Source organism: Biomphalaria glabrata, chromosome 3 (genome assembly GCF_947242115.1).
Source record: "Biomphalaria glabrata chromosome 3, xgBioGlab47.1, whole genome shotgun sequence".
NCBI lineage: Eukaryota > Metazoa > Mollusca > Gastropoda > Planorbidae > Biomphalaria > Biomphalaria glabrata.
Window position 1 is genome coordinate 6,645,404 of NC_074713.1, and position 26,256 is coordinate 6,671,659.

The following is a 26,256-nucleotide window of genomic DNA, read 5'->3' on the forward strand; positions in this document are numbered from 1 at the left end:
GTTTCTCATAGTACTTTATAGAAGCAGCTTTTAGAAAAAGCGTTTGAAGATGTAAGGCGTTGTGCCCCTTCCCCCCCCCACCCCACCTGTTTTGTATAAATTAAATGTTAATATGGCTCTAGGGTTTTGCGTGTTGAGCAGTCATTTGTCGTTAAGAGTTGGTATTCAACACCACTGTGTTACAGTTGTTCATTATTGCAATTGCTTGTTGAAAAGCATTGAATTCATAGCCTACCTTCATTTTGCTGAAGGCCCTGCCTGACAGGGGGAAAGGGGGGTGGCTTAGTGGCTGGGTGGAAAAGTGCTTGGTTTCCGAACTGAGGAGTCTAAGGTTCGAATCTTGATGATGCCTATTATTTCAAATTTCGGGATTTGGGACTCTGGTGAGTCGTTGTGCTGGCCAACATGAGACACCCTCGTTAACTGTTGGCCATATAGGGAGATGACCTTTACAACTTCTGCCGTATAGATCGTAAGGAGAATATTTTGCTTATTGTTTTTACTATTTGAAGTAAGGAGGCTGGAGAGCATGAGGGAGCTCGCATGACATTGGGGAAATGGCAGGGCAGAGAGGTGTATGGGCCACATAGAAAACTTACTATGACCCGAGGGGCCGCAGCAAAAAAAAAAATTAGTTGCAACACAGCCTACTAGTTTTTTTTTGTGTAAATTAGAAATAATGCAATACAATAATTAATGTCATACCTGTCCCTTAGCTAAATTTGTAGTACTATTGGCTAATTAAAAAATACTTTGATTATGCATTATTTTCTTTGTCCTGATGCTTGACATCTTTTCTGGGATACCATTTTATTAATGTCAGGTTAAAATTTATTTGCCACTGACGCTTTCATTACAGATGACAAAATTTTGATCAGATAATCTCGAACGGTGAGGTGTTTTTGTAGCTTTTATTATGGAAAAGAACTACCCACAGAGACCAGTGCATGCAAACATAGCTAGAATTCTGGCTGCAAATTTTCGCAATTCAATATACCGTTCAGGGTAAACAACTGTACAATTTTGGCACAGCCATTTCAATATACTTCGATTTCAACAAAGAATCTGACTGCCATACTGTCAGCTCTAGTTGCACATTTCCAGCAGCATTTTCAGAATCAAATGAGAATGGAGATACAAAACACAAATATTCTTGCTCTTATGTAACGAAGTCACGAAAACGGTCATTGAAAGCATCTAGTAACGATTCCAGGTTTAGGACTTCTTTACCAAATGTGGCAACCGTTGAAAAGTGAACAAGATTTTCACTTCATATTTGGTTTATCCACAGTCCTAATTTTGCTTGAAAGCATTTCACATGACTACACGCAGTTGTAACAATTTTGTCTTTACTTTGAAGTTTCAAATTCAAGTGTTGCAGGTGACCAGTGGGATCAACTGCTAATGCCAAATCCTGAACACATTCGTAAGTTTGGAAATGTTCAACAGGTTCAACTGTCATGTTCAGAAACAATACGATTTCCTCACGCAGTGCAAACAATCTCTTCAATATTATATGACATGACAGCCAGCGGACTTCTGTGTAGTAGGGAACACAATCAAATTCATGTCCAATGTTATCCAAAAACATAAAAAATTGGCGAACATTAAAACCACGGGCACGAATAAGATTGAGAGGCGACTGAAAACGGTCTTATGACATGTTGGAAGTTGGAACTGTAATTGCTGTGCGCAGAATGTTTCTTGGTGAATGATGCACTGAAAATGAGCAAATTTAAAATTATCATCAGTCTCTCTTATTTTTGCTAGTAACTTTGCATCAAAATCATTTCATTTCTTGGTTGGTGCGCCATACCTTGTTAGACTGGATAGCTTTATCAAAGATAAATTGTACTGCATTATCACCTCCTGTCATTTCTCAAAAACATCCTCGCTTGTTGTGGTGTTAAGCATGGAGCGGAACTCAGGTAGTTCCTCGTGTATGTCAAAATTCCTGTCACAGGTCCTTATGAATGTAACCAACTCTGCTACACCCTTTACATTAGTTGACTCATAGAGAGCCAATGAAAATAATTCAAAATCAGCTATTTTGTTCTTTAATTGTTCACGCAACCTGACTGACATTTCATTTATTCTGTCTGCCTCAGTGTCACTAGTTAACGCTATTTCTTTGAATGCTTTCACCTTTTCTGGACAAATTACTTCGGCTCTAACGACACACTTCTTCATAAAATCACATTTATTAAATGATTTGCAATGGCTTACAATGAAGTTTGACAAAATGTAGCTTGCTTTCACTGCAGACTCGCCCTCGTTGTTCAGTTTAATAAATATTTTTCAATTGAGGTAGTTTGTCATCTCTTGTTTGTAATAGTTTAACACATGGGCGTAGCCAGGGGGGGGTTCTTGGGGTTCAAACCCCCCCCCCCCGAAATGAAATCCCCCCCCCGCTAGGGGGGGGGATGGGATTAAGTGACTGATTTTTGCTTTCATTTTGTTTATTTTAGGTGAGATTTTAATACTAAATCATCACTTACCACAGCACAGCCGAGGCAGTTTTGAGTTAAAAACCCTCTACCAGGGGATTTTGAGTTTAAATCCCCCTACCAGGGGGTTTTGAGATTTTAAAAACCCCTATCAGGGGGTTTTGAGATACAAATCCCTCTACCAGGGGGCTTTGAGTTTAAAACCCCCTACAGGGGGTTTTGAATTTTAAACCCCCTACCAGAGGTTTTTGCAGTTAAATCCCCCTCTTCTATAAAACAAAACAAAAAAAAAAAGAAATGCAAACAACAATCCCCAAATTCCAACAGCACAGTTGAGGAAGATTTTGATTTGAAAAACCCCCTCCAAAATTTACGATAAACCCCATCTTCAATATAAAAAAAAGAAATTGAACACTCAAAATTCTATGAGCGTAGCCAAAGGGGTTTTGAGTTTAACCCCCCTCCCCCTTCCAGTTGGGGTTTGAAGCTAAAAAGTACCTCTTCAATATAAAAAAAAAAGCAAATTACACACTATAAAATCTATGAGCGTAGCCAAAGGGGTTTTGAGTTTAACCCCCCTCCCCCTTCCAGTTGGGGTTTGAAGCTAAAAAGTACCTCTTCAATATAAAAAAAAAAGCAAATTACACACTATAAAATCTATGAGCGTAGCCAAAGGGGTTTTGAGTTTAAATCCCCCGGTCCTCCAGATGGCTTTTTCTTTAAAGTTTAAAACCCCTCCAGATGGTTTTGAGTTTAAAATTCCCCTACAGAGCGTTTAGAGTTGAAAACCTCTCTCTTCAATATTATTTTAAAGCAAACTACAGTCACCAAATTCTATGATCGTAGCTAAATGGGGTTTTGAATTAAAAACAAAACAAAAAAAAAACCCCAGAGATTTCTTAGTTTAAAACCCCTCAACAGATGATTGGACGAAAAAACTTTCCTTTTCCATATAAAATCTAAAGCGAAATACAGGCATGTAATTCCAAGAGCGTAGTCAAGAAAGGTTACAGATTTCTACCAGTGGCTTGGGCTCCATTAATTAAGTGTGAATAGTCTTCTGCCGAAATTGAGAATCATTAAATGTGTCTCAACAAAGATGGCTAAGACAGATTTTAGGAGTCAGTCATGGAGATCGGGTCTAAATCAAAGAAATCATATGCCGAACTGGGAGTCGAATCCTTAGTAAGGTTGTGACAGAGCGTCGCATGAGGTTTTGCGGGACATGTTTTCCGACAAAATGAATTACGCAAAATAAGAGTTGCGGAAACAGCTTGCCGGAAAATGCGCCGAACGGCGCCAGAGGGTCTAAGTCAGTAAGAATAGCACATTAGGTTTTTGAAATAAAACTTTTTAATAGCAAGATAATGCACTGTAGATACCTCAGAATATGCATTTTGTTGGCTTTCAATACCAGAAATGGTGCTCGGCGACGGGGCTTCGCCCCGCGCTGGGGGAGCGCTGCGAACTCCCTCAGACCCCCTTGCTAGCAAGGGCGGGGAGTCTACAATAAACGTCTTCCGAAAGGGTCAGAATGTAATAAAGATTAATTATGTACACACACACATATATATATATATATATAAGGAGGTCGGGAGGGGGGGGGGCCCCCAAAACCCTCCCCGAAAAAAAATCCTGGCTACGCCCATGGTTTAACATTATTTTTATAATTTTTTAGGAGGCCCCCGAACACCCAGTTTGACATGCCTGATATATATATTATACATTAGAACTACGGACCTATAACTATAAAGGTTTTGTGTTTAAAATACATTACATCAGTATAGGTCGATTTTTCTACATAACAAGCGTTTTCGTACATTTTATGGCCTTGAAGACTGACAACTATCAGTCATTTAAATGGAATTTATTCAACTCCAATTTGGTGTTTGTTCAAAAATAAAATAAAAAAATGCTTGTCACTCATGTCTAAAAATTAAAGAGAGAAAGTTGAAAGAGCTGTCTTTACATTTTATTGTTATTGCAATTACAAAGCTTTTTATCATTATCAACTTACTCTGTGTGTCTGGTACAAATGTTGTACACGTTGTTTCTGTCACTTCCCATTATTCAATCAAGTTGAGACTTTGCATAATTATTCATTGTCGATGACAACACATGAATTAAAAAAAACTTATTCGTTAATTAATTAGTGGTAATTAATGGTATTTTATATAGAAAAGGAGACAAATCTTGCAGTATTGAAATATATGGCAGTAGTTATGCAGCTCTTTGCCTTATATTTTCAAGTGGAAAAAAATATTTACTTTTCAAAATTGAAAATAGTTAATGATTTAAGTTGTCGTCAACGGGAATGAAAACAAAATTAACCGTTAATAGTTAATAGTAATCGAAAGTAAAGTAAAAAAAAATTATTTGCAAAAAAAAAAAACAACAACAATTCATCAGAAACGAAACAAAACAGTACTAAGCATAACATGCAAGTCAAAATTTAAAAATAAAATCAAGAAAACAAATTAAAACATAATATAGTTCACTGTTTCACACTTTATTAAATATTACTAATATGAGAAAGGGAGGGCTGGAGAGAGGGGAGGCTTCAGTCTACGATAGTTACTGGGAAAGTGAAGCAAACTATGTCACGAGATGCACTCTGTATCTTGAACCTTGTGACCATCGATACCTGTGGAAATTATCATTGATAATGTTATTATTTTTATTATTATATAAATGAATTAATTTTCATTCTCTGGCGCTGCCAGGGTCGAGCTACGTTAGAGGGAAACAAAATTCCCCGTAGTCCCCTGACAGTGTACAGTGATGAGAAGTTTTCTGATGATGTGGCAGGTATGCAGCAGCACCTCATTTGACAGGCCATGAGGATTCTCTTAGGGCTTCGAATGTGTATTATTATTATTATTATGTTAGAAACGAGTATTCATTCTCTGGCGAAGCCAGGGTTGAGTTTCGTTAAAGAGAAACAAAATTCATCGTAGTCCCTTTATCAGTTTCCACCGAGGAATTTTCTGGTGATGTGGCAGGTCTGCAGAAGTACCGCCCTCTGACAGGCAACGAAAATGTTTCTAGGAATGCCAAGGGCCTTGAAGATATCTGTGAGGTCAGTTGTTATTATCCCCTCGGTTGATATAACAATGGGGTATATTGCTGTTTTAGATCATTTGAATGCAGAGCTTGAGAGGAGGATCCTAGCAATAGAATTAAGATGCTACTGAAGGATCCTAGGCATCACATTCAAAGACCGCATCACAAACCAAGAAATCAGAGACAGGGTTACTGTAGCGATCGGAGCCCATGATGACCTGCTAACTATTGTGAAAAGACGAAAGCTTAAAACCTTTGGCCACATTACAAGATCTACGGGGCAAAGACCTTCCTTCAGGGAACAGTGCCAGGGAAAATGAAGAAGAGGCAGACAGAAAAAGCGATGGGAGGACAACATTAAAGAATGGACAGGCCTGCCATTGAGAGAGGTTCTAAACAAGGCAAAAAACAAAGGGAGGAATGGAGAAAGACGGTCGACAAATCTTGCCTGGTGCCCCAACGGTCCAACAGACTAAGGGATAGGTAAAGGTAAAGGTAAAAAGATCATTTCCATAAACGCTTAATCTCCAAGTCAAGGTTCCCATATTTTTCAAGCTCAGTTTTTGTTTCAATAAACAACAACTAAAAATAAACCAGGATAAGATGAGTACAACAATTAAACCTCACGATGACCTGCTAACTACTATAAAAAAAACGCAAACTAAAACTCTATGGACATAGGGCATATCACAAGATGCTCATTGCTTGCAAAAACTTTCCTTCAGGGAACAGTACCAGGAAAAAGAAGAGGCAGACAGAGAAAGTGATGGGAAGACAACATAAAATAGTGGACGGGCTTGTTATTAAGAGATTCTATCAAAGGTTATAAACAGAGAGGAACGGAGAAAGACGGTCAACGGATCTCGTGTCGTGCCCAAACTGTCCAACAGACTAAGGGATAGGTGAAGATGAAGAAGAAAATAAACCAACCTTTTTCACTTCCGGCACAAAGATTAGACTTTTGTAGACCACATTGTCTCCATTTTTGATTGGACACGTCATAGAGTGGCAGGCGTTACTATCACGCAGCGGGAAAGTCACAGACATTCCAGCGATATAAGCCGCCAAACTTGTCCTGGCGCTGACGATGTCAGAGTCTGGAGAGTAACATTCTAGTCAACATTTGATGTAACAAACTCATTCAGCACTAAATGTCATGTCACATGTCATGATGTTGGATGTCAAACTGCAGGGATCCCTAAAGACGTCAAACCCTCTGGGCCCCATAATCCTTAGCTACGCCACTGACTTTTTGTATAAGTATCTTTTAGTTAGCACTAAATGTCATGTCTCATGTCATGATGTTGGATGTCAAACTGCAGGGATCCCTAAAGACGTCAAGCCCTCTGGGCCCCATAATCCTTAGCTACGCCACTGACTTTTTGTATAAGTATCTTTTAGTTAGCACTAAATGTCATGTCTCATGTCATGATGTTGGATGTCAAACTGCAGGGATCCCTAAAGACGTCAAGCCCTCTGGGCCCCATAATCCTTAGCTACGCCACTGACTTTTTGTATAAGTATCTTTTAGTTAGCACTAAATGTCATGTCTCATGTCATGATGTTGGATGTCAAACTGCAGGGATCCCTAAAGACGTCAAGCCCTCTGGGCCCCATAATCCTTAGCTACGCCACTGACTTTTTGTATAAGTATCTTTTAATTAGCACTAATATCGTTTACAAGAAAAAAAAAACTTTCGCTACATAGCTACTTTTAGGAATATAAACTTACTGGCTGTATATTTTACTGTGATATTTGTATAGGCGTTTCTTCTGAATGGACAAGGAAAATTTGAACATGGAGTGATGTCCACTTGTGTGATGGTACCGAGCTCTGAACCTGATGCAGAAAAAATGCAATTTTTAAAAATACATAAATAAACTTACATTGTACAATTAAACTTAGAATATTGTGTACAATTAAACTTATAATATTGTGTACAATTAAACTTTAAATATAGTGTACATTCACCAACCAGTACGTAATGTTGGTAAGAGAAGCACAATTTTTTAATTACATTTTTTAGCTACTTCCAACCAAAAAGGCAGTATGCGCTCTGGACTGTTGTCTCGATTAGCCCTGGTTTTGAACCCTGTCCGCTCCCACCCCCCGCCGTCCTGCGAGAAGTTTGGGCTATGTAGTACCCTAATCTTCAATTCTGAATACACGTCGTAATCATGTGAAACAAATTTTAAAAGAGAGAAAAGTTCCAATCTTACCACAATCCTTGAAAGTGACTACGTCGGACTTGACCCAACAGGCTGAAGAAAAAAGCACAACGAGGAATGTGATCAGCTTCATGGCTGTGAACAAGAGCAGACGACAACCCTTGGAGTTATCTTTCTTACTCCTGATTATGACAGGCTTCCAAGTACTATGACGTAAGGGAATCAGTGACGCTGTTGACAATGTTTGCTTCCAAAGACAAACTATAGGCGATTAATTATTTTAACACGTCTACATCTGCAGAAGAAATGCATGACATCATTACCTATATATAAACAGAAACATTTCTTATTACATTCAACATCATTACTCAGTTATGTACATGCAGATATCAACGCATCGCAAAATCCGTTTCAAAATTGTATTTGTATTAACATATGTATGAGGTGATACATAGGCCAGTTGTATATAGCTACAGGCGGCTGGCGTATAGATCGTTCAATAAAATGCAGTCTTTGAACTTCAATTACATTTTTAAAAAGCTTATATCAACTCACTCTTTCTTCTACACCCGATCTCGGATCAAGCTGAAATTTTGCACAATCATTTCTTTTATCTTATATAACAACAATAAAAAAAATAAAAAAAACAATTAATTAATTGACTATTGGTAACTAATTATTTTGAGTGTCGAACAAGGGAAAGCAATTATACTTGACTGCGGTGGTGTGTAAGATGAATTAGCCCTTTTTATACTTTGTAGAGAGAAATAGGTCGGCCCTGCAATTATCCAATATCGAAGTAAACCATTTTCCATAAGAGTGTACTACTTTTAAAAAATCTAGAGTTGACAGTTTTAAAGACGTTATCTCTCTGAGAACAAGATAAAGAACCATATTTAACCTCATCTCCATTTAGTAAGTCGAATAGCAATGTAAATTTGTTGTAGACTTGTTAAAAATAGTGGTTGTGTTTTGTGTCTATTTAAAACGTTTTTATTTCCGCAGCTGTTCTCATTATTACTATTGCTTTAAGTTCCTTTAACATACTTCGCATTTGTTAATTTGTGGACATTGGGGAAAGGGATATCTGGAAGATTTCCGTGCTGCATTTAGGCTCTCAACATGCACACCTCAAGATTCTGATGTGTAATTTAAAAAAATTCTAGTCTATCGGCATTCGACTCCTTCAGTAAGGTAGACAAGTAATGTTTGACTCCCAGCCATATATGCCAGAGCATTAACTTTAATCAGGACAGGATTTAAGTAATGTGGAGGCCCCGGGGCAGGATTTTTTTGTGGAGCCCCTTACTATTTTTCGAAAGCCTTAATAAAGATCCACTTATGAAGGAAAATACTTTTATCTAAAAGCATACTTTATTTTAGAAAAAAAAAAGTTTGTGTACATTTAATCTCAATTTCATTTTTAAAAATATTTAATATGTGTATTTTAGTTTTAACAAGTGTCTATTATCGAGTTTGTGGAGGGTAGTTAATGCCCTTGGTAGACACACTGTCGTAAACACGGAGCTGTATTGACTTATTCCGAGCATGCTACAAACGGACATTTCTTAATCACGACATTTTTGCCAGCCGTAAAAATGCGAAAAAAAAAGTTTCTGACCTGTTAAATATAATTTTATCTCATTTGTGGAGCCCTCTTTTTGTTGTGTCAGCGGGGCTGTAGCCTCGCCTGCCCTTCCTTAAATCCGGCCTTGGCTATGGTCACTCACTCAAAATTTCATTGATATAATGCATATGTATTTGCGATTGTGGTTTTGTGAGGTTGTCATTGCTGGAAATGGTAATGGAAATAAGCACCCTTCTACCCATAAAATGTTGTCGATTGCATGCGTCTCCTTTAGTCTTTGACAACCAGTCCTACTACTGGCCTTCACGTGTGGTTCAGATATTGTGCTTTTGTAAGGTTTTGAAACTATTATCATTGAAAGGGCGAAGGCGAGTAATGGGCGCCTAAGCCAGTAAGCTTCTGGAAGGAGGGACACATTAGTCTTGGTTGGGTACCCACCTCAAAAAAGGAAAACTCTGAATTCAAACCTCTGCTGCCTTGCAGCTATACCCAAACATGGGAAAGGCTTATTTTTTTAAAAAATCAAGAGCTTGCAATCCTAAGGCAATTTGCAGCACATGGTGCTACACCCTGGCAGAGCCTACCACGCCTCTGATCTCACGCTGTATTGGCATTTTGCCGTTCTTTTGGACACATCAGCAGCGTGGTGAAGGGGAAACTGCTGTGTGGGTGACATCTTTCTGACCATAGATAATGCCCAGGCTTTCATCTAATTTCTATGAGATTATCCATAGTCGCTTCGAGACTTAGGAAGGTTATAGAAGCGATTGTTAAAATAAACAAAAAAGAAAAAAAAAAGGCCGAAACACAAAGAGACTAAATAAAGATATACAAACATAACAGACTTCGTTAAATGAGTTAATGTTCATTTATTGCCTTTCTAAACAAGTTTACTGTCTAGATTTTTTTTTTGTATTGTTGTCGTTGATTCATCTCCTTGAGATAATGTTCAAGCTAGCTGTCAACAAATGTTTACAAAGTTTGAAATAAATAGATTTCAACATTAGAACTAGACTCAACATCTCAGTCTGTGATGGTCACTGGGACTGTGAAACAAATGATGTCCGTGGATCCGGTCAGCAGTTCCCATTTCACAATCAAAGTAATCTAAAAAGTAAAACAAGAAAAACATTAAAAAACAAAACAAAAAAACATCACAGCTTATATTGTAACAACTAGTTTGGAAAGATTATTTCATTAATTTTGTAATAGATCTAGACCAGGGATTCTCAACCTGTGGATCGCTTAAGACCATCGAAAATATGAATTGTTTTTGTCTACTCCTCTATTGCTGTATGTGTGTGTGTGGGGGGGGGGGTCGCGGGGGGGTCGCGGCAGAGTAGGTGTAAAAAGGGGTCGCCGAGCATAAAAGGTTGAGAACCGCTGATCTAGAGTAATCTAGACTAACAATAATATGTGCGTATAGAATTTTTTTTATCTATTTGTTTTGTTTACCGCACTTTCATGCTTTTAGCTTTCTCAGTACACTATGATCCTAACTTGTCTGGACCAGTTGGAAAGGGGTATGGGGAGAAAGAAGGGGGTATCTGGGTGATTGCTTTTAAATGCATTTATAGAAAAAAAGGTGAATGACCTGAATTCGAACTTGAGGGCTAAAGCCTTCTCAAGCCAACACACTAACCACTCTGCCAGAAAATTGCTTAATAAAATAGAAAGTTTTAAAGTTATCTATTTTTAGCTTCAAATTTTAATTATGAGGAAAGTAAAGGGTGAAGGACATTACAACCTGCTGTAAGAGAAAGGGTTGTCAGGGGTTTGAATAAAAAACTTTATTCCGAACAACCAGAAACTTTTTAGAACGTTATTACGGAGCGAGTTTATTTATATACATCGTTCATCAAAGGTCAGACACAATCAGCTACACCAGTGCTTCCCAAAGTGGGGTACGCGATTCTCCAGGGGTACGGGGAGACTTTGGTGGGGTACTTCATTAACTATGATGATTATTAAATACCCATTTATTATGTTTTGTTATTACATGAAAGTGGGTTGGAGGGGTACTCATCATTACAAAATTATAAAAGGGGGTACACATAGGTCAAAAGTTTGGGAAATACTGAGCTAGACTAATGAATCAGACACGTAAATTATTCTACAAGAAATAAAACGTTTGACAAAGATTTCTAAAGTAGCAAATAATTTAAAAAAAGAAGAACCTTTGGATATGCCTCTTGGACGAAAATTCCGTTGGCATAATTCACAGTGTCTCCTTGATTGATAGGGCATGTCATAAAATGACAGGCATTGTCATCTGGCAGAGGAAACGGTACAGGGACATCTGCTATGATTCCATGAACACTTGTGCCAGCCTGAGAGATTGAGCCCTCTACAGAGAGAATAATATTTAAAAAGAAAACATTAATATTATTGCAATGAAGTGATGCTAAAAAAAGCAAATTACACACTATAAAATCTATGAGCGTAGCCAAAGGGGTTTTGAGTTTAAATCCCCCGGTCCTCCAGATGGCTTTTTCTTTAAAGTTTAAAACCCCTCCAGATGGTTTTGAGTTTAAAATTCCCCTACAGAGCGTTTAGAGTTGAAAACCTCTCTCTTCAATATTATTTTAAAGCAAACTACAGTCACCAAATTCTATGATCGTAGCTAAATGGGGTTTTGAATTAAAAACAAAACAAAAAAAAAAACCCAGAGATTTCTTAGTTTAAAACCCCTCAACAGATGATTGGACGAAAAAACTTTCCTTTTCCATATAAAATCTAAAGCGAAATACAGGCATGTAATTCCAAGAGCGTAGTCAAGAAAGGTTACAGATTTCTACCAGTGGCTTGGGCTCCATTAATTAAGTGTGAATAGTCTTCTGCCGAAATTGAGAATCATTAAATGTGTCTCAACAAAGATGGCTAAGACAGATTTTAGGAGTCAGTCATGGAGATCGGGTCTAAATCAAAGAAATCATATGCCGAACTGGGAGTCGAATCCTTAGTAAGGTTGTGACAGAGCGTCGCATGAGGTTTTGCGGGACATGTTTTCCGACAAAATGAATTACGCAAAATAAGAGTTGCGGAAACAGCTTGCCGGAAAATGCGCCGAACGGCGCCAGAGGGTCTAAGTCAGTAAGAATAGCACATTAGGTTTTTGAAATAAAACTTTTTAATAGCAAGATAATGCACTGTAGATACCTCAGAATATGCATTTTGTTGGCTTTCAATACCAGAAATGGTGCTCGGCGACGGGGCTTCGCCCCGCGCTGGGGGAGCGCTGCGAACTCCCTCAGACCCCCTTGCTAGCAAGGGCGGGGAGTCTACAATAAACGTCTTCCGAAAGGGTCAGAATGTAATAAAGATTAATTATGTACACACACACATATATATATATATATATATAAGGAGGTCGGGAGGGGGGGGGCCCCCCAAAACCCTCCCCGAAAAAAAATCCTGGCTACGCCCATGGTTTAACATTATTTTTATAATTTTTTAGGAGGCCCCCGAACACCCAGTTTGACATGCCTGATATATATATTATACATTAGAACTACGGACCTATAACTATAAAGGTTTTGTGTTTAAAATACATTACATCAGTATAGGTCGATTTTTCTACATAACAAGCGTTTTCGTACATTTTATGGCCTTGAAGACTGACAACTATCAGTCATTTAAATGGAATTTATTCAACTCCAATTTGGTGTTTGTTCAAAAATAAAATAAAAAAATGCTTGTCACTCATGTCTAAAAATTAAAGAGAGAAAGTTGAAAGAGCTGTCTTTACATTTTATTGTTATTGCAATTACAAAGCTTTTTATCATTATCAACTTACTCTGTGTGTCTGGTACAAATGTTGTACACGTTGTTTCTGTCACTTCCCATTATTCAATCAAGTTGAGACTTTGCATAATTATTCATTGTCGATGACAACACATGAATTAAAAAAAACTTATTCGTTAATTAATTAGTGGTAATTAATGGTATTTTATATAGAAAAGGAGACAAATCTTGCAGTATTGAAATATATGGCAGTAGTTATGCAGCTCTTTGCCTTATATTTTCAAGTGGAAAAAAATATTTACTTTTCAAAATTGAAAATAGTTAATGATTTAAGTTGTCGTCAACGGGAATGAAAACAAAATTAACCGTTAATAGTTAATAGTAATCGAAAGTAAAGTAAAAAAAAATTATTTGCAAAAAAAAAAACAACAACAATTCATCAGAAACGAAACAAAACAGTACTAAGCATAACATGCAAGTCAAAATTTAAAAATAAAATCAAGAAAACAAATTAAAACATAATATAGTTCACTGTTTCACACTTTATTAAATATTACTAATATGAGAAAGGGAGGGCTGGAGAGAGGGGAGGCTTCAGTCTACGATAGTTACTGGGAAAGTGAAGCAAACTATGTCACGAGATGCACTCTGTATCTTGAACCTTGTGACCATCGATACCTGTGGAAATTATCATTGATAATGTTATTATTTTTATTATTATATAAATGAATTAATTTTCATTCTCTGGCGCTGCCAGGGTCGAGCTACGTTAGAGGGAAACAAAATTCCCCGTAGTCCCCTGACAGTGTACAGTGATGAGAAGTTTTCTGATGATGTGGCAGGTATGCAGCAGCACCTCATTTGACAGGCCATGAGGATTCTCTTAGGGCTTCGAATGTGTATTATTATTATTATTATGTTAGAAACGAGTATTCATTCTCTGGCGAAGCCAGGGTTGAGTTTCGTTAAAGAGAAACAAAATTCATCGTAGTCCCTTTATCAGTTTCCACCGAGGAATTTTCTGGTGATGTGGCAGGTCTGCAGAAGTACCGCCCTCTGACAGGCAACGAAAATGTTTCTAGGAATGCCAAGGGCCTTGAAGATATCTGTGAGGTCAGTTGTTATTATCCCCTCGGTTGATATAACAATGGGGTATATTGCTGTTTTAGATCATTTGAATGCAGAGCTTGAGAGGAGGATCCTAGCAATAGAATTAAGATGCTACTGAAGGATCCTAGGCATCACATTCAAAGACCGCATCACAAACCAAGAAATCAGAGACAGGGTTACTGTAGCGATCGGAGCCCATGATGACCTGCTAACTATTGTGAAAAGACGAAAGCTTAAAACCTTTGGCCACATTACAAGATCTACGGGGCAAAGACCTTCCTTCAGGGAACAGTGCCAGGGAAAATGAAGAAGAGGCAGACAGAAAAAGCGATGGGAGGACAACATTAAAGAATGGACAGGCCTGCCATTGAGAGAGGTTCTAAACAAGGCAAAAAACAAAGGGAGGAATGGAGAAAGACGGTCGACAAATCTTGCCTGGTGCCCCAACGGTCCAACAGACTAAGGGATAGGTAAAGGTAAAGGTAAAAAGATCATTTCCATAAACGCTTAATCTCCAAGTCAAGGTTCCCATATTTTTCAAGCTCAGTTTTTGTTTCAATAAACAACAACTAAAAATAAACCAGGATAAGATGAGTACAACAATTAAACCTCACGATGACCTGCTAACTACTATAAAAAAAACGCAAACTAAAACTCTATGGACATAGGGCATATCACAAGATGCTCATTGCTTGCAAAAACTTTCCTTCAGGGAACAGTACCAGGAAAAAGAAGAGGCAGACAGAGAAAGTGATGGGAAGACAACATAAAATAGTGGACGGGCTTGTTATTAAGAGATTCTATCAAAGGTTATAAACAGAGAGGAACGGAGAAAGACGGTCAACGGATCTCGTGTCGTGCCCAAACTGTCCAACAGACTAAGGGATAGGTGAAGATGAAGAAGAAAATAAACCAACCTTTTTCACTTCCGGCACAAAGATTAGACTTTTGTAGACCACATTGTCTCCATTTTTGATTGGACACGTCATAGAGTGGCAGGCGTTACTATCACGCAGCGGGAAAGTCACAGACATTCCAGCGATATAAGCCGCCAAACTTGTCCTGGCGCTGACGATGTCAGAGTCTGGAGAGTAACATTCTAGTCAACATTTGATGTAACAAACTCATTCAGCACTAAATGTCATGTCACATGTCATGATGTTGGATGTCAAACTGCAGGGATCCCTAAAGACGTCAAACCCTCTGGGCCCCATAATCCTTAGCTACGCCACTGACTTTTTGTATAAGTATCTTTTAGTTAGCACTAAATGTCATGTCTCATGTCATGATGTTGGATGTCAAACTGCAGGGATCCCTAAAGACGTCAAGCCCTCTGGGCCCCATAATCCTTAGCTACGCCACTGACTTTTTGTATAAGTATCTTTTAGTTAGCACTAAATGTCATGTCTCATGTCATGATGTTGGATGTCAAACTGCAGGGATCCCTAAAGACGTCAAGCCCTCTGGGCCCCATAATCCTTAGCTACGCCACTGACTTTTTGTATAAGTATCTTTTAGTTAGCACTAAATGTCATGTCTCATGTCATGATGTTGGATGTCAAACTGCAGGGATCCCTAAAGACGTCAAGCCCTCTGGGCCCCATAATCCTTAGCTACGCCACTGACTTTTTGTATAAGTATCTTTTAATTAGCACTAATATCGTTTACAAGAAAAAAAAAACTTTCGCTACATAGCTACTTTTAGGAATATAAACTTACTGGCTGTATATTTTACTGTGATATTTGTATAGGCGTTTCTTCTGAATGGACAAGGAAAATTTGAACATGGAGTGATGTCCACTTGTGTGATGGTACCGAGCTCTGAACCTGATGCAGAAAAAATGCAATTTTTAAAAATACATAAATAAACTTACATTGTACAATTAAACTTAGAATATTGTGTACAATTAAACTTATAATATTGTGTACAATTAAACTTTAAATATAGTGTACATTCACCAACCAGTACGTAATGTTGGTAAGAGAAGCACAATTTTTTAATTACATTTTTTAGCTACTTCCAACCAAAAAGGCAGTATGCGCTCTGGACTGTTGTCTCGATTAGCCCTGGTTTTGAACCCTGTCCGCTCCCACCCCCCGCCGTCCTGCGAGAAGTTTGGGCTATGTAGTACCCTAATCTTCAATTCTGAATACACGTCGTAATCATGTGAAACAAATTTTAAAAGAGAGAAAAGTTCCAATCTTACCACAATCCTTGAAAGTGACTACGTCGGACTTGACCCAACAGGCTGAAGAAAAAAGCACAACGAGGAATGTGATCAGCTTCATGGCTGTGAACAAGAGCAGACGACAACCCTTGGAGTTATCTTTCTTACTCCTGATTATGACAGGCTTCCAAGTACTATGACGTAAGGGAATCAGTGACGCTGTTGACAATGTTTGCTTCCAAAGACAAACTATAGGCGATTAATTATTTTAACACGTCTACATCTGCAGAAGAAATGCATGACATCATTACCTATATATAAACAGAAACATTTCTTATTACATTCAACATCATTACTCAGTTATGTACATGCAGATATCAACGCATCGCAAAATCCGTTTCAAAATTGTATTTGTATTAACATATGTATGAGGTGATACATAGGCCAGTTGTATATAGCTACAGGCGGCTGGCGTATAGATCGTTCAATAAAATGCAGTCTTTGAACTTCAATTACATTTTTAAAAAGCTTATATCAACTCACTCTTTCTTCTACACCCGATCTCGGATCAAGCTGAAATTTTGCACAATCATTTCTTTTATCTTATATAACAACAATAAAAAAAATAAAAAAAACAATTAATTAATTGACTATTGGTAACTAATTATTTTGAGTGTCGAACAAGGGAAAGCAATTATACTTGACTGCGGTGGTGTGTAAGATGAATTAGCCCTTTTTATACTTTGTAGAGAGAAATAGGTCGGCCCTGCAATTATCCAATATCGAAGTAAACCATTTTCCATAAGAGTGTACTACTTTTAAAAAATCTAGAGTTGACAGTTTTAAAGACGTTATCTCTCTGAGAACAAGATAAAGAACCATATTTAACCTCATCTCCATTTAGTAAGTCGAATAGCAATGTAAATTTGTTGTAGACTTGTTAAAAATAGTGGTTGTGTTTTGTGTCTATTTAAAACGTTTTTATTTCCGCAGCTGTTCTCATTATTACTATTGCTTTAAGTTCCTTTAACATACTTCGCATTTGTTAATTTGTGGACATTGGGGAAAGGGATATCTGGAAGATTTCCGTGCTGCATTTAGGCTCTCAACATGCACACCTCAAGATTCTGATGTGTAATTTAAAAAAATTCTAGTCTATCGGCATTCGACTCCTTCAGTAAGGTAGACAAGTAATGTTTGACTCCCAGCCATATATGCCAGAGCATTAACTTTAATCAGGACAGGATTTAAGTAATGTGGAGGCCCCGGGGCAGGATTTTTTTGTGGAGCCCCTTACTATTTTTCGAAAGCCTTAATAAAGATCCACTTATGAAGGAAAATACTTTTATCTAAAAGCATACTTTATTTTAGAAAAAAAAAAGTTTGTGTACATTTAATCTCAATTTCATTTTTAAAAATATTTAATATGTGTATTTTAGTTTTAACAAGTGTCTATTATCGAGTTTGTGGAGGGTAGTTAATGCCCTTGGTAGACACACTGTCGTAAACACGGAGCTGTATTGACTTATTCCGAGCATGCTACAAACGGACATTTCTTAATCACGACATTTTTGCCAGCCGTAAAAATGCGAAAAAAAAAGTTTCTGACCTGTTAAATATAATTTTATCTCATTTGTGGAGCCCTCTTTTTGTTGTGTCAGCGGGGCTGTAGCCTCGCCTGCCCTTCCTTAAATCCGGCCTTGGCTATGGTCACTCACTCAAAATTTCATTGATATAATGCATATGTATTTGCGATTGTGGTTTTGTGAGGTTGTCATTGCTGGAAATGGTAATGGAAATAAGCACCCTTCTACCCATAAAATGTTGTCGATTGCATGCGTCTCCTTTAGTCTTTGACAACCAGTCCTACTACTGGCCTTCACGTGTGGTTCAGATATTGTGCTTTTGTAAGGTTTTGAAACTATTATCATTGAAAGGGCGAAGGCGAGTAATGGGCGCCTAAGCCAGTAAGCTTCTGGAAGGAGGGACACATTAGTCTTGGTTGGGTACCCACCTCAAAAAAGGAAAACTCTGAATTCAAACCTCTGCTGCCTTGCAGCTATACCCAAACATGGGAAAGGCTTATTTTTTTAAAAAATCAAGAGCTTGCAATCCTAAGGCAATTTGCAGCACATGGTGCTACACCCTGGCAGAGCCTACCACGCCTCTGATCTCACGCTGTATTGGCATTTTGCCGTTCTTTTGGACACATCAGCAGCGTGGTGAAGGGGAAACTGCTGTGTGGGTGACATCTTTCTGACCATAGATAATGCCCAGGCTTTCATCTAATTTCTATGAGATTATCCATAGTCGCTTCGAGACTTAGGAAGGTTATAGAAGCGATTGTTAAAATAAACAAAAAAGAAAAAAAAAAGGCCGAAACACAAAGAGACTAAATAAAGATATACAAACATAACAGACTTCGTTAAATGAGTTAATGTTCATTTATTGCCTTTCTAAACAAGTTTACTGTCTAGATTTTTTTTTTGTATTGTTGTCGTTGATTCATCTCCTTGAGATAATGTTCAAGCTAGCTGTCAACAAATGTTTACAAAGTTTGAAATAAATAGATTTCAACATTAGAACTAGACTCAACATCTCAGTCTGTGATGGTCACTGGGACTGTGAAACAAATGATGTCCGTGGATCCGGTCAGCAGTTCCCATTTCACAATCAAAGTAATCTAAAAAGTAAAACAAGAAAAACATTAAAAAACAAAACAAAAAAACATCACAGCTTATATTGTAACAACTAGTTTGGAAAGATTATTTCATTAATTTTGTAATAGATCTAGACCAGGGATTCTCAACCTGTGGATCGCTTAAGACCATCGAAAATATGAATTGTTTTTGTCTACTCCTCTATTGCTGTATGTGTGTGTGTGGGGGGGGGGGGTCGCGGGGGGGTCGCGGCAGAGTAGGTGTAAAAAGGGGTCGCCGAGCATAAAAGGTTGAGAACCGCTGATCTAGAGTAATCTAGACTAACAATAATATGTGCGTATAGAATTTTTTTTATCTATTTGTTTTGTTTACCGCACTTTCATGCTTTTAGCTTTCTCAGTACACTATGATCCTAACTTGTCTGGACCAGTTGGAAAGGGGTATGGGGAGAAAGAAGGGGGTATCTGGGTGATTGCTTTTAAATGCATTTATAGAAAAAAAGGTGAATGACCTGAATTCGAACTTGAGGGCTAAAGCCTTCTCAAGCCAACACACTAACCACTCTGCCAGAAAATTGCTTAATAAAATAGAAAGTTTTAAAGTTATCTATTTTTAGCTTCAAATTTTAATTATGAGGAAAGTAAAGGGTGAAGGACATTACAACCTGCTGTAAGAGAAAGGGTTGTCAGGGGTTTGAATAAAAAACTTTATTCCGAACAACCAGAAACTTTTTAGAACGTTATTACGGAGCGAGTTTATTTATATACATCGTTCATCAAAGGTCAGACACAATCAGCTACACCAGTGCTTCCCAAAGTGGGGTACGCGATTCTCCAGGGGTACGGGGAGACTTTGGTGGGGTACTTCATTAACTATGATGATTATTAAATACCCATTTATTATGTTTTGTTATTACATGAAAGTGGGTTGGAGGGGTACTCATCATTACAAAATTATAAAAGGGGGTACACATAGGTCAAAAGTTTGGGAAATACTGAGCTAGACTAATGAATCAGACACGTAAATTATTCTACAAGAAATAAAACGTTTGACAAAGATTTCTAAAGTAGCAAATAATTTAAAAAAAGAAGAACCTTTGGATATGCCTCTTGGACGAAAATTCCGTTGGCATAATTCACAGTGTCTCCTTGATTGATAGGGCATGTCATAAAATGACAGGCATTGTCATCTGGCAGAGGAAACGGTACAGGGACATCTGCTATGATTCCATGAACACTTGTGCCAGCCTGAGAGATTGAGCCCTCTACAGAGAGAATAATATTTAAAAAGAAAACATTAATATTATTGCAATGAAGTGATGCTAATCCTAATCCAATCTCATGTGTAAGCTATGCAAAATTTCTAATTACAAAAACTACTGTCCAAAATATAATTACATGACTTCTACATTGAACACAGTCATGTTGACATATCACCATTTTCTCATATCACTGTATAGTTCTCTCACCTCTTTTATTATCTTCAAGCCTTACAGTTTAAAACAAAAATGTCAATTCCTTTCTTAAAATAGCAATCCTTTGATGTACACTTTCATCGTTCCAAACGTACCACACAAACTTAGGCACACTGTTGTTACCAGTTGTTGACTTGTAGTATAACACTGCTGTTATTGACAACTAAATCGTTGTAGGTGTAATGCATCTAATTTATTTCTAAACTAATAAAACTGCACATAACTTGAATAACTTCCTTTTGTGAACAAGCTAAATACAACTTTATTTATAATATAGACAAAATCAAGTTAAAATGAAACTAAATAAATGTACTTGACTTTAGTAATAATATCTTTAACAAAATCTAACTCACTACAATAACACAACCTTTCAGTCTCACGTTCTGGAGTCGTCTCCCCTAACTAAGATGAAGTGACGACAATGCCACCTATGTTGCATCATTCGCAGCCATTCGTTGACCTCTTCCCACCATCACCATATAAACACACACACATACACACACAATCACACAGACACAAGAGCTGTTTGACGTACTCAGCTATGGTCCTCATGCAAGCTGAGCTAACATCAAAGCAACTTAGCCTCAGATCCGATCACACTTTTTGAACTGAGCAGCGCCACCTGGCGGCGAGCATACTTACTTGCAGCGAAGTTGATAGTCACATTGACAAATGTGTTTCTCTTGAATGGACATGGTATGCTTGGACACGGAGTTATGTCCACTTTGTTGATGCTGCCCTGTACAGAACCTGGCGACATAAAGACAATTTTAATATAAAAGTTTATTGAGTCAACAAGCCGTTGAATTGTCTCTAAACACGTTTCTCTCTAAATGGAATATATCCCACACAAAACACGTCTCTAAGTGGTATATATACACAAAACATGTCTCTGTTCGCGCCATGCCAGGGTCGTTGTCACGGTTATCGTTTCTTTTAATCTGGACCAGAACTCGGCACGCTCCTGTCAACTCACTACGAATTATTTTTTTTTTTTATCTTTACTTTCTTACTCACTGGACTTTGATCTTAAATCGCCTGGCCATTTGTATGCTTAGAGTGAAACAACGATACATAACTAACATGATGTCTGCTGAGGTTGTGTCAGTAAACAAAAATGTCTAAGCCTTTGCGACAGTTGGGTATCTGGGGGGTGTCTAAATTTTACTACCCCCTGGCCCTCACTTGAGGGGTCCCCAAATCAATTTCCGAAAATGTCGAATGTCAAAATACGGGATCCCCTAAACAGGTAACGCCCACCGGGCGCCCCAATCCCTAGCTTCGCCACTGCTTTGCGATTGAAGATTATTTAGATGAATCTGGGGCATGGCCATTGAGAGACCAAGGGTCAAGTCTGTTGTGTCTTATCGGACTAGGAGAGTCGATTGCAGATGAATGACTAATAAAATGTCAGGGACGAATCGGATGAAGCGTTCAAAGACAAAGGTAGAGATCTTGAAAGAGAAGTTTTGATTGGACGCTTTATTTTCAGTACATTTATATTTTATTTAATTACATTATATATATATATATATATATATATTCAACAAACTAAAAACGGACATTAACTCTAAACTGCGAACCCTTCCCTCGATGTATGTCTCTTAATAATGTTGCCTTAAAGTAACACATGGCCCTCTGTGACGAAACATGTTAGGAAAATAGCATAGACAAATATGGATCATGTTTGAGCTATCACGTGACCCCGGCTATGTAATGAACAACAAACAGCTAATCCACACTTAATCTGTTCCTACTTTTTAATTAGTCCCGAGCAACAAAACAATATAGAGGAAAGTTTGTTGATATTGGATATTTTCATACATAGAGGAATAAAATTTAAATAGCTAGCGTTTTGGTGTATCCGGCGTACAGATGATGTAAAGGTCATCTGTTTCTGTGGCCTACGGTTAACGAGGGTGTCATGTGGCCAGCACAACGACCAACCGGGGGGGGGGGATTTTTTTCCAAACCCTAACCCTTACGCCCAGTAAACCCTAACCATATGCATAAACGGACATACAACATATATGGTGTGTCGGCCGAGTGAGGGGTGTTGCCCCCCCCCCTCCCGGATCCGCCAGTGCTAGGAGGTAAAAGGAATCTGTGTACGAAATTTCATGCGGATATGTACACTAGTTTAAAGAGATCTCGTAATCAATAGATCAGTGAGTGGTAACTTACAAATATATAGTTGATTGCATCAGTTTTATGAAAATGTCCAATCAACTTACAACTTGCTACTTGACCCAGTTTATCCCTTCGGATATATGTTGACACGTGTGTCCAGAGACAGGTGTTTTAGGGGGACAAAGTAATTGTTAAAACATATCGATTTATAATTTGCCTATCTATCTATCTATCTATCTATCTACTATCTATCTATCTATCTATCTATCTATCTATCTATCTATCTATCTATCTATCTATCTATCTATCTATCTATCTGTCTGTCTGTCTGTCTGTCTGTCCGTCCGTCCGTCCGTCCATCCATCCATCCATCCATCCATCTATCTATCTATCTATCTATCTATCTATCTATCTATCTATCTATCTATCTATCTATCTATCTATCTATCTATCTTTCTGAAATCATACCCGACTTCTGAAATCATTCCAAAATTTCCATTAAACATCAATTTCTTAGACTAGAAACTTGAAGCCTATTTATAATTGCTTATCAGGGTAATCTGTGTTACTTTAAGACGCCATCCCACAGTATTAGGGATCATTGTCAGATAATAAAAGCAAGTCCTTGACCTTTGACCTCTTGACATTTCAGGTGGATGAGATAACGAGAAAGTGGCTTGCAGTCGGGCACATACAAATGGACTATTTGTATCATTATAAATTAATATAAAAATAATGATAATTAATATTAATATGCATATATTAACAAGAAAAACATTTTTAAAAATACTTATTAAAAAACAAAGCTTATATTAGATGTAATTGTCTTAGTTGGTTTTGGGTCAGTCATGTAATTATGCTTATTGCCAACTTGCACTTAATAAATCTGTGCGATTAGAAATGTTTTACCAATCGTTTTTGTTTAATTTTTAGCTTTCTCGATGCGCTATGATTCAGTCACTTGTATGAGGGAGGGAAGAAGGGGGGTGTCTGTGTGAATACAAAAAAAAAAAGTTCACTAAGTGTTCAATAACCCTCAAGGGGACTAATTCAACTTATACCACCACATCTGTCAAAAAAATATTTCTTTCACTTGTTCAAGATACCAAATAAAATAATTAATTGCCTATTTTAAATTAACTAATTGTTTTTTTTTTTTTTAATTGATTCTTGCGTTGTCAGGTAAAATAAATAATTGTGCGAAATTTCAGCTTAATTCGAGATTTGGTGTGGGAGAAATAACGTGTACAAACTTTTTGCCAGACAGACAGACTGACAGAGTTGATTTGTTGTGTATTGAGAAAATTTGAGTGTTAAAATTAAAGCTTAATTCTTTTTATGTTTAGTTGGCAGCTGTAAAGCACCCTTGACATTGTGTAGTTTATCGTCAATATCTCTTATTATTATTTATTTTTAATTAGACAAATATATCATCTTGCGTGTTTTTGAGGAAGGTATCAGTAAATTGCCTGAAGGAGACTCTCACTTCTAACATTCATTAGTTATTGGGAGACAAAAAGTATCGTTGCGCATAGTTCTATAGAGGAGGTATTGCCTTTTAAAAAAAGTATTTGGAATGTTTTTCTGGTTGAGTTACATTTAAATAAAAAAAAAACGTCTTTCTAAAATCAGATCGATAGTGTGCCAATGAGCATCTCTTGTACTGCTGTTGTTAAACTGTTTGAAATAATTACGTGATGACATTACAGCTTATATTGGCAAAGGAAAAGAGAACAACGCTGGCAGAAGAAAAACTCCAGAGAAGAAAAGCAAGGCCCACGACACTAGCTCCAGTTGGAATAACCTGCCCAGTGTGCAGCCTAACATTCCGGGATCACATAGGTCTCACCAGCCACATGAGGAGGCATAAAACCCCAGTGCAAAGCCCTCAGCCCCCTTGATGACAAAGTGGTCATAATCGAACCACGATGGACGAACTATAGACTATAGATATAGGCAATGACAGAAACGTAACGAAATCAGAATTAGCTTCAAATCATCTAGACTTAGGAAAGCGTCTTACCGCAGTCTTTGACTGGTACAATGTCCGCATTAGTCCAAGACACGGCCAGGGACAGCACAGTGATTACCGCGAATATCTTCATTGTTTCAAAACTGCTCCTCGACCCCAGTGTGTAACGAGGCCTGATTATCTCGCGCTTATATATGTGCCATCTGCTCGGTTCAAATTGCGGATGTGGCGCGAGCCAAGGGTCCTATCTCTGTCATCAGCAAACATTGTAATCAAGTCGTACCACCGAGATGGACGAGTTATCTGTCTTACCTAAGGCGCTTTTTTTTTTTGGATCATCTTATGTCGGACGGATGAAAAAGTCTACCCAGGTTTAAGTCTCTAACAATACCCAGCACTCGACTCATATATCCCGTCGTCCAGCGAGCTCATTGATACTATCAGTTCATGTTTTTGTCTATTTATCTCTCACACTTGAAACTTACGATATGGTCGGTGTGAGAGTGTATGTGTGTGTGTGTGCGGGGGGGGGGGGAAGGGGCTCCCAAACACACTATAATGACCCATGTTCTTATGGTGATAGTGGAAAAGTAGAATTTAATTTAGAAACTTTTTCTTATTTTTATACTAAAGACCTCTGAGTAAAAATATAAAAGTTAAAAGAATACTCTGGTTCCACAAAAAAAAAATCAAAAGAGTTTTTTAATCTGATGAAAACGTTGGTTCATATTTAAAATTACACAATATTTACTTCAGATCTATTTTGTCAACAAAAATGGTTCTCTGGTATCAAGAAGGCTTCACTTATCTTATAAAATACAGACGTTACTTTAAAAAAAAAGTAGAATGTATACGTCTCTAGGTCAATATAGTCATGTCATCATGTCATCAGCATCATCATCCTCATCAGTTTCTTGGCTTGCGTCGTAGGGTGATGTCACAGTTCGCGTTACCAAGTCCCTCCATTCTTCCCGGTTAGCTTCTGACCTTAGCAGGATATCACGTGAGAGAGGTCAGTCCATTCTTTTACATTTTCCTGCCAACTTTTCTTTTGGACGATCCTTTCTTCGTGCTTCCTCCATCCATCCATCCCAGTGGCGCTACAGCCCATGGAGGGCTCTGGCCTGCTTCAACACATCCTTCCATTCAGATCTCTCCTGTGCCTTTCGTCTCCACGCCCTAACCCCAAGCTGCTTCAGATCTGCTTCCATCGTGCTTCCACCACTGTACCCTGAATATGTTTTTTAAACTGACTCGTGTGTCTGACAATATGGTTCAGTGAAAAATTGTCCCACCGCGAAAGGCGATAGGGGAAGAGGTGGGGGGGGGGAGTGTCCACGTGACGTCAACCTCTTCAGCTTCATTGAGACAGTATCTAAAAAGTATCTTTGAAGATGGCCCCGAGCGCTGTGTCCCAGGAAATGTGTATTCTCCTCCAGAAAAGTTAGAAAGTTGAAATTCGAATCTAAAAATACTAGCTCTAGAAACACTGGTCGCCCCCCCCCCCCACCTCCGTTACTTGTATGTAATCAAACGGGACCTTAAGCAGTGAATGTTAGTACTGACCGTTGGGAAAACATAGCCCTAGACTGCACTTTGTGGAGAGAGATGTTGACCAAGAAAGTTATGGACAGCTATTGGACTCAGCTCTGAAAGAAAAGCGTGCCAAACTAAAAATGGCCGGCTCCTCTACCATCAAAGAAAAAGACACTTTAACCTGTGATATATGTG

The 26,256-nt window shown here is 38.0% G+C and overlaps 3 protein-coding genes across 3 annotated transcripts; all 3 read right to left on the reverse strand.

Moving 5' to 3' along the window:
- Positions 1-4,947: 4,947 nt before the first annotated feature.
- On the reverse strand, positions 4,948-8,049 carry LOC106079001 (NPC intracellular cholesterol transporter 2-like). The gene is made up of 4 exons (XM_056023641.1): positions 7,731-8,049; positions 7,243-7,350; positions 6,441-6,607; positions 4,948-5,091 (listed from the first exon to the last, which is right to left on the reverse strand). Exons 1-4 carry the CDS (start codon positions 7,810-7,812, stop codon positions 5,008-5,010), a joined length of 441 nt encoding a protein of 146 aa, XP_055879616.1. The 5' UTR covers positions 7,813-8,049; the 3' UTR covers positions 4,948-5,007.
- A 5,496-nt stretch (positions 8,050-13,545) lies between these two features.
- On the reverse strand, positions 13,546-16,647 carry LOC129925141 (NPC intracellular cholesterol transporter 2-like). The gene is made up of 4 exons (XM_056023642.1): positions 16,329-16,647; positions 15,841-15,948; positions 15,039-15,205; positions 13,546-13,689 (listed from the first exon to the last, which is right to left on the reverse strand). The coding sequence occupies exons 1-4, from the start codon at positions 16,408-16,410 to the stop codon at positions 13,606-13,608; spliced, it is 441 nt and encodes a 146-aa protein (XP_055879617.1). The 5' UTR covers positions 16,411-16,647; the 3' UTR covers positions 13,546-13,605.
- Positions 16,648-18,719: 2,072 nt separating this feature from the next.
- LOC106079002 (NPC intracellular cholesterol transporter 2-like) lies at positions 18,720-24,734 on the reverse strand. Its single transcript, XM_013240101.2, has 4 exons — positions 24,577-24,734; positions 21,066-21,173; positions 20,044-20,213; positions 18,720-18,972 (listed from the first exon to the last, which is right to left on the reverse strand). Exons 1-4 carry the CDS (start codon positions 24,656-24,658, stop codon positions 18,889-18,891), a joined length of 444 nt encoding a protein of 147 aa, XP_013095555.1. The 5' UTR covers positions 24,659-24,734; the 3' UTR covers positions 18,720-18,888.
- Positions 24,735-26,256: the final 1,522 nt, after the last annotated feature.